Raw genomic sequence first — 10450 nt, 5'->3', positions numbered from 1 at the left:
TCCTGAACCCCTGACAAATAGGATCCAAACTGCAGCAGTCTGATTGGTCCTAGAACAATAGGATCCAAATTGCAGCAGTCTGATTGGTCCTAGAACAATGCAGCAGTATGATTGGTTGGCAGGAACCACCCAATCATGCTCCAGATATAAGTGAATCCACAACCTGATTGGCTTACAGTAGAATTCCAGAATTAGCCAATCATGTGCAGCCCATTGTGTAAATAATGTATATAAAGCAGATACTTTGAGGGGACTTTCTTTCATTCCTCCTCACCACTATGAGCTGAATAAAGAGCATGAAATCACTTTGCGACTCTGAGTATATTTCAAGTCCCATAATTCTTTGAGGGAGGGAATGTGCTTCAAAGGCGCAGTGCATACGCAGCTTAAGTGAACAAAATGTTTGATCCAAGGAATATTCTAAAATACCGTTATGAGTTTTGGGTGCCAGAGTTTGTAGGTGTCAGGCACCCATAAATTCTAGATTTAGTAAGTGTTAGAATGTAATCAGTGCTTGGAGAGACACACTCTTAATAGCTGGGCTCAGCTTCTGTGTCCTACCTATCTGATAATGGCCAAGTTGTTCAGCAAACAAACACAGGTTGAGGGCCCATCAATAAAGTCATCAACAGGGCAAAGCGTCTCTGCCAGAAGCAGGTGACAATGGAATCAGAGCATTGCCACTGTGGTTAATAGCCATTAATAGCCATCTACAATGCATCTGCTCACTTTGCTCTTCTGGTCAGATTTCAAAGAATCATAGAATCATAGAGTTGGAAGAGACCACAAGGGCCATTGAGTCCAACCCCCTGCCAAGCAGGAAACACCACCAGAGCACCCCTGACATATGGTTGTCAAGCCTCTGCTTAAAGACCTCCAAAGAAGGAGATTCCACCACACTCCTTGGCAGCAAATTCCACTGTCGAACAGCTCTTACTGTCAGGAAGTTCTTCCTAATGTTTAGGTGGAATCTTCTTTCTTGTAGTTTGGATCCATTGCTCTGTGTCCGCTTCTCTGGAGCAGTAGAAAACAACCTTTCTCCCTCCTCTATGTGACATCCTTTTATATATTTGAACATGGCTATCGTATCACCCCTTAACCTCCTCTTCTCCAGGCTAAACATGCCCAGCTCCCTTAGCCGTTCCTCATAAGGCATCGTTTCCAGGCCTTTGACCATTTTGGTTGCCCTCCTCTGGACACGTTCCAGTTTGTCACTGTCCTTCTTGACCTGTGGTGCCCAGAACTGGACACAGTACTCCAGGTGAGGTCTGACCAGAGCAGAATACAGTGGCACTATTACTTCCCTTGATCTAGATGCTATACTCCTATTGATGCAGCCCAGAATTGCATTGGCTTTTTTAGCTGCTGCGTCACACTGTTGGCTCATGTCAAGTTTGTGGTCAACCAAGACTCCTAGATCCTTTTCACATGTACTGCTCTCAAGCCAGGTGTCACCCATCTTGTATTTGTGCCTCTCATTTTTTTTGCCCAAGTGCAATACTTTACATTTCTCCCTGTTAAAATTCATCTTGTTTGTTTTGGCCCAGTTCTCTAATCTGTCAAGGTCGTTTTGAAGTGTGATCCTGTCCTCTGGGGTGTTAGCCACCCCTCCCAGTTTGGTGTCATCTGCAAATTTGATCAGGATGCCCTTGAGTCCATCATCCAAGTCGTTTATAAAGATGTTGAATAAGACCGGGCCTAAGACAGAACCCTGTGGCACCCCACTAGTCACTCTTCTCCAGGATGAAGAGGAACCATTGATGAGCACCCTTTGGGTCTGGTCAGTCAGCCAGTTACAAATCCACTAAGTGGTAGCATAGTCAAGACCGCATTTTACCAGCTTCTTTACAAGAATATCATGGGGCACCTTGTCAAATGCCTTGCTGAAATCAAGGTAGGCTACATCCACTGCGTTCCCTTCATCTACCAGGCTTGTAATTCTGTCAAAAAACGAGATCAGGTTAGTCTGACATGACTTATTTTTCAGAAATCCATGCTGACTATTGGTGATCACAGCATTCCTTTCTAGGTGCTCACAGACTGTTTGCTTAATGATCTGCTCCAGAATCTTCCCTGCTATTGATGTCAGACTGACTGGGCGGTAATTATTTGGGTCCTCTCTTTCCCCCTTTTTGAAAATAGGGACAACATTTGCCCTCCTCCAGTCTGCCGGGACTTCGCCTGTTCTCCACGAATTCTCAAAGATGACTGCCAGTGGTTCTGAGATCACATCTGCCAGTTCTTTTAATACTCTTGGATGCAGTTCATCTGGCCCTGGAGACTTGAATACATCTAGACTAGCCAAGTATTCTTGTACTATCTCCTTAGTTATTCTGGGCTGCGTTTCCTCTGCTGAATCATTTGCTCCAAATTCTTCAGGTCAGGCATTGTTTTCTTTATCGGAGAAGACTGAGGCAAAGAAGGCATTTTCTGTGTCCCCTGTTTGCATTTCACCATCTTCTCCTCTGAGTGACCCCACTGTTTCTTTGTTCTTCCTTTTGCTACGAACATACCCATAAAAGCCTTTTTTGTTGCTTTTAACCTCTCTAGCAAGCCTGAGTTCATTCTGTGCTTTAGCTTTTCTGACTTTGTGTCTACACGTGCTGGCTATTTGTTTGAATTCCTCTTTGGTGCTTTCCCCCCTTTTCCATTTTTTGTACACATCCTTTTTTAATCCTAACTCAGTTAAAAGTTCTTTAGATAGCCACCCTGGCTTCTTTAGGCACCTTCCATGTTTCCATCTCATTGGTATTGCCTGAAGTTGTGCTTTTACTATCTCCCTCTTAACAAACACCCCGCCATCATGAACTCCCTTTCCTTTTAGTATTACTGTCCATGGGATCTCACCCAGCACTTCCCTAAGTTTTATGAAGTCGGCTTTCTTAAAGTCAATAAATTGAGTCCTAGTATGCTCCTTTCCGCTGTATAGTAAACTTCAGAAGAGCATGATCACTCGCGCCTAATGATCCTTCCACTTCTACCCCACTAACCAGGTCATCAACATTGGTTAGGACCAGATCTAAAATGGCTGTTCCTCTTGTTGCTTCTCCCACTTTCTGGACAATGAAGTTGTCTGCAAGGCCAGTGAGGAATCTGTTTGACCTTATGCTCTTGGCTGAGTTTGACATCCAACAAATATCCGGGTAATTGAAGTCCCCCATTACTACTATCTCCCTTCCTTTTGCATGCTTGGCCATCTGTTCCAGGAAGGTATCATCTATGTCCTCTGTTTGGCTTGGGGATCTATAGTAAACTCCCACAAGAAGGTCACTGTTATTCTTCTCTCCCCTAATTTTGACCCAAATGCTCTCACTTTGGCTTTGAGGTTCTAAATCTTGGATCTCTTCACAGGTATACACATCCCTGACATATAACGCCACTCCTCCTCCTTTCTTGTCTGGTCTGTTTCTCTGAAATAGATTGTATCCCTCCATTATTACATTCCAATCGTGGGACTTATCCCACCAGGTTTCAGTGATGCCTATTATGTCATATTTAGTTTGCTGTACCAAGAGCTCAAGCTCATCTTGTTTATTTCCCAGGCTTTGCGCATTAGTGTACAGACACTGAAGTCCATTAATCATTCCCCCGTGTCTCTTATTTAAGGATTTTTTCCTCCCACCACTAGGTCATAGACCAAATGGAGCAAACAGCACGCAGACCCATCGCTTGCCAGAAGTCCATCTTCAAGAAACTGCAGTCCGTGATCTAAGAATCCAAACCGTTCCTGTTTACACCATTTGCGAAGCCAGCTGTTCACTTCCATTATTTTTCCCTCTCTCCCTGGGCCACGTCGTTCAACTGGGAGGACAGATGAGATGACAATTTGTGCATTTAATTGCTTCAATTTCCTGCCCAGAGCCTCGTAGTCTCTTTTGATCTTCTGGAGGCTATTGCTTGCAGTGTCATTGGTTCCCACATGAACCAAGAGGAAGGGGTATTTGTCAGTGGGTTTTATGATTCCTTGCAGTCGTTCAGTTACATCTTGGATCTTAGCCCCGGGGAGACAGCACACTTCCCGAGACATCTTGTCAGGCCCACAGATCACTGCTTCTGTTCCCCTCAGTAGGGAATCCCCTATCACTACTACACGCCTCCTCTTAGGTCTGGTCGGGGTTCTTCCATGAGTTGTCCGTTCCAAGGTCGCCTGCACATTCCCTGAGGACTGACTTTGCTGCTCGTCTTCATATATGAGGGAGAGATCCTCAAATGGAGTCTGCTCTTCGTCTTCCATGCTAGGGGAGAGGACCTCAAAGCAATTGGTGGAGACGGTGTGCTCTGTTGCTTCCAAGAAGAGCTCCAGTTCTCTAATTCTTTGGAGCGTAGCTACACGTTCCTCCAGTTGCTGGACTTTGTCTTCTAAGAGGGCAATCAACATGCAATTGCTGCAGGTAAAGCTGCCTGCAACCTTTGGCAAGATGGCAAACATTGCGCAGGAACCGCAGGCGACTGCAGCTGTTCCCTCACCCTCCATCCTGAGAACGTGTCATTGGGGGTGGCTACAGCAGTCCTCCATCATAAAAAGCGTGAAGACAGGACAAATAACTCCCCCCCCCAAAAAAACCTAGGTCTCCGGCAACAAACGTTTGAGACTAGCTCCCCTAAATCTAAAAGATGGATCAAACTGCACGCGCCGCTGCCCTGCAAGCTCTGATAAGCTCCTCCCACAGCTAATCACCTGCCTCAACAGAAACCCTGCTCCCTCTGACCTTTGCACAGGGAGAGCAGCTAATCAGGCATAAAGAAACACACACACAAGAAAACCCTTTTTGCTCCTTCTTCAGCTGCTGCCCTGCAAGCTCTGTACAAGCCTTCACCAACCTGGTGTCCTCCAGATGTTTGGGACGAAAACTTCCATCAGTTCCAGCCAGCAGCTGGTGCTATTTTTCTGCTTGTTCTATTTATTTATTTCATTATTACATTTATACCCCATCTTTTCTCCAAAGTGCTCAAGGTGGATTACACACTTCTACCCCTATCCATTTCATACTCACAATAACCCTGTGAGGTAAGTAAGGCTGAGAGACAGTGACTGGCTCAAGAGCACACAGTGGGCTCCATGGCTGAGTGGCTCCTAGTCCAGTTCTCAAATGACTACACCACATTTGCTTTCCACAGATGAGAGTTTATGGAAATGTTTTTTTCAGTGCTGCAGATCATCTATCCATTTTATTTCCAGCTATTAAGACTGTCTGTATAGAATGATTTTCCTCCTCCCGATTTTCCACCAGTGGAGACTTTAGTGTGGCTTTCTGGCTGAATTTTTGAATTCACAGTGCAAGGCAGGAGAAGGGTTTTGTGGTTTTGATTTCATAAAGGACTCTGGTTCTCCCTGTGGATACAGAGTACTTTGTGCAGGAGGGGAAATGGTTGCATTTTGCTGCTGAGAAATTCTGACCTGGGTAAGGAATCCGCCCATAGGTGATGATCTCGGTCAGCAAGATCCCGAATGACCAAACGTCTGATTTGATGGTGAATGTCCCATAATTGATAGCCTCTGGGGCTGTCCACTTAATGGGAAATTTTGCTCCTGAAATACACAAAGAATGCAGGGTTATATGATCCTTGGTGCAGAATTCAGGTACTTTTCCTGCTGCTGTAACTGGTGGCTGTTAACGCGCTGACCACAAGAAGGAGCTCTACCTCCACCTGACACCAATGACTGCCCTGCAGACCTACAACCTGGTCCCGAGCAAAGACTTGTTTTTCCCATCCTTGCAACCTTTCCCAATGCAGATTTGCAGGGATAGATGCAAAATTCACATTTGTACCACTGGTAAATATTTCTGGCTGCTTGTTCAGGCAACCTAGGCTGGAAATATAAACGCTACTGACTATAAGCAGGAGGAGAGGTGACAGGAACTGGATCTCATTTAGACCTTCATTAGAAGATAAGAAGAGCTCTGCTGGATCCAGACAAAGGCTCATCTTGCCCAGCATCCTGTCCTCACAGCGACCAATCAAATGGGAAGCCCATAAGCAGGATGTGAGTGGGACAGCAGCCTTCTTCTCACCCATGATCTCTACCAACTGGTACTCAGTCAGAGGGATGCTGCCTCTGGCACTAGAGGGAGTGTCCTACCAGCCTTCAAAAAGCTGGTGCCTGGCAGATGTTTTGGATTCCAACCGCCATCTGCCCCAGCCAAAATGCTTCCCTGACTGGGGCTGATGGGAGTTGTAGTCCAAAACATTAGAGAGTATCAGGTTGGCAAAAGGTTCTATATTATTATTAAAAAATAACTTGAAGCAACTTACAAAAAAAGAATCCCACATACATTAAAACCAACATGGAACTAAAACAATTCAAAGCTGAAAGTACATTCATATTTATAAAAAGGCAGAACTAACACTGAAGGAGGCCACATATAACTGAAGGCCAAAGGACGGGTGGAAAAGAATCATTTTTGCTGGTGCCTAACATTTTGTGTGTGAGCGTGCGCACACACTCTCTCACACACCAATTCTGAAGCCACTGTGTAATATATTTCTTTTAAAATAGCTTGACTATACCTCGGTAGTCAAGAGAAATGAGGAGGGGAGAAGGACTAGACTGGATTCCCCCCCCCCCCAAAAAAAAAGATGGAGTAGGAGGAGAAATGGCTTCCTTCTGAAGACTGGGTCCTCCTGCTCTCCATGTAACAGAGGGAACCAGGTTGAAGAAGAAGCAGGCCTTGTTATCTGAGAAGGGGACTTGCTCTCTCCTCACTGCACTGCTGGGTGAAAAATCTCTTCAGAGAGCTCCAGCTACAGGTTGCTTCAGCTCAAAACCGCAGGCCCCCCAGCGCAGCCTCTGTGTGCAAAGCACTTGCTCACACTTCTTCCCTCTCTCTCACACACACAAAGCAGCCGCCCCCCCCCCCAGCAGGCTCTGGTTTCCTCAAGAGGTGAGTTATTGCTTGAAGCAAAGGCCTAGGCTAAGCAGCTGTGGCTGTCAGTTGCCAAGCTGTGAGATGGGGAACGGGGGCTAGTGCTTATTATATATCTTCACCCACCTGCAGTGGGAAAGGGGCAGGAGAGCAGCTGAACCACAGAGTCCCATAAGACTTTGCGGGGGGGGGGGCATCATGACCCACATTCTAGGGATCCAGCTTCCAGTACTTATGCAGGTGTGTGTGCCATGAAATGCAAGCACATCATCTTTTCCACCTATCTGCACATGTAAGTCCATAAAAGGCACTAGCCCCCGGGTTGGTAGAAAGTTCTGGCAGAGAAAAAGTGACTATGATGGTGTGGGCATGTAACAGAGGGAACTGCACATGTGAGGATATTTTCACCTGTGAAATAAAGTAATTCCACATTATGCAGGCTTGTAAAATGGCCACTCAGCCTCATGTCACCTCTGGCAAGGAATAAATTTCCCCACTCAAGAAGCTTTGCAAAACTGTCCTCCTCCCAGCCACAGCAACCCCGTTTTAGGCCAATTGTGGAGAGCCTTCAAGCTTGAAGGATCTATGCTGTTGTTTTTTACTAGATCCTCAATGTCCACCAACCATAGTGACTGGGGAGGCACAGCCAGAGGTAAAATTCTGATGTGATTGTTATTGACACTTGATGCAAGAAAAATTTTACTTATGCTCACCAATCTAAGTGATACAGCTTACTATACATAATGACGTAACTGTAATAACTGCAGTAATTTTGGTATATACAACTTTGTTAAACTATTCAGAAACATTTATCTGAGTGTTTGTTGTTGCTTTCTTTTTATGTAATTGTTGCATGTTGATATGCTCTACTGTAAACAAAGATATATCTCAATGTTTAAAGATGACAAGGATAAAAAACTATGTTACCAAAAAGAAAAAAACCTTTGACTCAGGGTTGGAACCAATTGCCATAGGAAATTGCCTTACACTGAGTCAGATCACTGGTTCATCTAGCGCAGTAGTGTCTACACTGACTGACCGCTGCTCTCCAGGGTTTCAGGAAGGAGTCTGGTTTAGGCAGAGGGGAAGAGAAAAGCCATTTATTGTCGCTAATGTGGGGAGTGGGAATTGGAAACCTCCCTTGATCTATTTGCTGATCATCCATTAGTCATCTACCAGTAGATCCCAATCTACATTCTCACCCCACCCCCGCCTCTGTGTTGGGACGCAGATAACTAACACTAATAATAATAATAATTCATTATTTATACCCCGCCCATCTTGCTGAGTTTCCCCAGCCACTCTGGGCTGAATGTCAGGTAGTTGTTTATCTCTTTGACATCTGATGGGAGGGCAATAAGCCAGGACATAAGAGTCCATTCACAAGCAGACATCCTTGTCTGCTGTGGGGTCTAACATATGCCTTTCACACCTTGCAGGTGGTACCAGCTGGCTGGACCCTGCAAGGACCCTTTCCTGTCACAAAGAGGCAAGCAGCAGCTGACAAGTCCAGGCTAAGGAAGAAGACCCACCCTCTTGAGCTGTGTACTCATCCTCTATAAGCCGGGCCAGGCCAAAATCAGCAATCTTGCAGCAGAGCATATCTGACACCAAGATGTTGGCAGCTCGCAGGTCACGATGGATATAATTCTTCTTTTCAAGGAAGGCCATTCCTTCCGCTATCTTTATGAGAGAAGAGGGTGGGGTTGTTACATATTTCTTTATTGCAATTTCATCCCACTGCTCCCTTCCTCCCAGCAACCCAGTATAAGATTCCTTCCCCTGTTAGGTAGGTTGGAATGATAGTCATTTGAGGATAGTGCATGGCTGACAGTCTCCAAGAAACTTTATGACTGAGGCAGGATTTGAACTCAGGTCTAGCCTCACCACTCTAACCACTGCACCAGACAGGTGAATGTCACCAAGAACAACTTTCCCTGCAGTTTTCCACTCACTCCGTTGATGCATCTTTCCCCTTTTTGTCTGGCAGATGTTGTGTGCTTTTCACAGCTGCCCAGCAGGCAGAATTTCAACAAGGGCAAATTTCTTCCCGGCTGTGTGTCCTTGGTTTTGTTATGTTTGTTTCATTAATATCTTAGCTCTCCCCCAAGGAACATAAGCTGGCACACGAGCCCTTCTCACATACAAATATTTATCCTCCCAACAATCCTGTGAGGTAGGACAGGTTGAGCAATAATGATAGTGACTGTCAGGGTCACCCAAGGGGTTTCATGGCTGAGCAAGCATGTGAATCCTGCTCCAGGTCAGACAATGGCTTTCAACTGCTTTAGATATTCTGACTTCCTGCACAGAACTCTGGGAATTGTAGTTCTGTGAGGGTGCTGGGACTCGTCCCCTCAGCAGCAGATATGAACTAAGAAAAATGTCAGTTTTCACTGAGCACTCCAAAAGTTAAATAAAACCTTATTACCTATGTCTTAGCTAAGTCCCTTATCTGATGGAAAGATTAGGTACCCCATATTTCATTTGTAATGTGGACATTATTCTAGGTTCTCTTTCCCAGCAGAAATCCTTCCTTATATTTATTCTGGTGCTGAAATTAATTTTTCAGGAAATGTAATCCAGACACCCAGCCCATCTCTCCATATCATATATTCCCACCAACTGGTCCTCTTCCACCATCCTCCCAGGTTTTATTGCTTGCCCGCTCTTATCCTCACCTGTGCTGACATATCCAGCAGTTTATAAATGGTCAGCTTGATGCCTTCAACAGCTTTGAGGAAATCCACCAAGTTTCCTGTATGGGGAAGGGGAAAAGCCTATTAAAATATGTGAAGTATATCTCTGCGCAGCTCTGCTGACCTATTTTAGAGTTCCGAGCTGCTATCACTCAGCTGTGGTTGTGAACTTGAATATGTTGTTCACCCCAGGGAATGTGTGCTGCTTGTAGACCATCACTAAGGGGGGGGGGGGTTCAGTTGCTAACAGGAAAATTCAGGTTGTCTAATTAAAGTGGATGCTGTACAAGAAACTCACCTGCAAAGAACCCTGGACTTGGGGGGGGGGGGCAGGAATGCACTGGTAAGTGTGAGAGCAATTTCTAACCTCCCTGCAAAGTTTGTGCAAATGAATCAGGATTCATGCTCAACGAACAGGTTGTCTTGAAAAGGCTCACAAGCTTCCTAGAAGCAGGCCAGCCGGCCTCTTTTGGAGGGAGAAAGAGACCCTTCCCTTGACCTTTGCTGACAGCTATGCATTTTTGGCATCTCACCATTTATTCTCTTTCCTTTTTGCTCTTCTCCCCCTTTCCCCCTAAAGTGTTATCATGGCTTTTTAGATTGCAAGACTGTGTTATTTCTCTTTGTTGGTGATGCTTGACAATTTTTGATGATGATGGATAATATGGACAGAGAAGTAGAAGGATAAATGTCAGCTCTAGGCAGACACCATCTCCGGTGCAGCCTGCTGAAGGGACATATGAGAGCCAAAATGGTTGGTAAAAGCTTTGAGAAGCAGGAAACCCCTCCCAAATCCTCTGGCTATTTTTGTGCCTTGGCAGGCTGCTCCCATTGTAGCTGTGTCGCACAATGACCTTTAATTTCCTTCTCTTTCTCCACTGCCTT

The 10450-nt window shown here is 45.4% G+C and overlaps 1 protein-coding gene across 3 annotated transcripts in view; it reads right to left on the bottom strand.

Moving 5' to 3' along the window:
- Positions 1–10450, bottom strand: part of LCK (LCK proto-oncogene, Src family tyrosine kinase) — a 27314-nt gene that overhangs the window by 2898 nt on the left and 13966 nt on the right. For all 3 annotated transcript variants that reach the window (XM_083453121.1, XM_083453120.1, XM_083453122.1), the window contains exons 10-12: positions 9548–9624; positions 8399–8549; positions 5399–5530 (exon numbers count right to left, since the gene is read on the bottom strand). In XM_083453121.1, the coding sequence (XP_083309247.1) occupies positions 5399–5530; positions 8399–8549; positions 9548–9624 (360 nt within the window). The remainder of the gene's footprint in view (positions 1–5398; positions 5531–8398; positions 8550–9547; positions 9625–10450) is intronic.

The sequence above is a fragment of the Podarcis tiliguerta genome, assembly GCF_965153285.1.
Source record: "Podarcis tiliguerta genome assembly, chromosome: 8".
NCBI lineage: Eukaryota > Metazoa > Chordata > Lepidosauria > Squamata > Lacertidae > Podarcis > Podarcis tiliguerta.
Note: the sequence above shows the minus strand (reverse complement) of the source record. Positions and strands in the feature narration are given on the sequence as shown.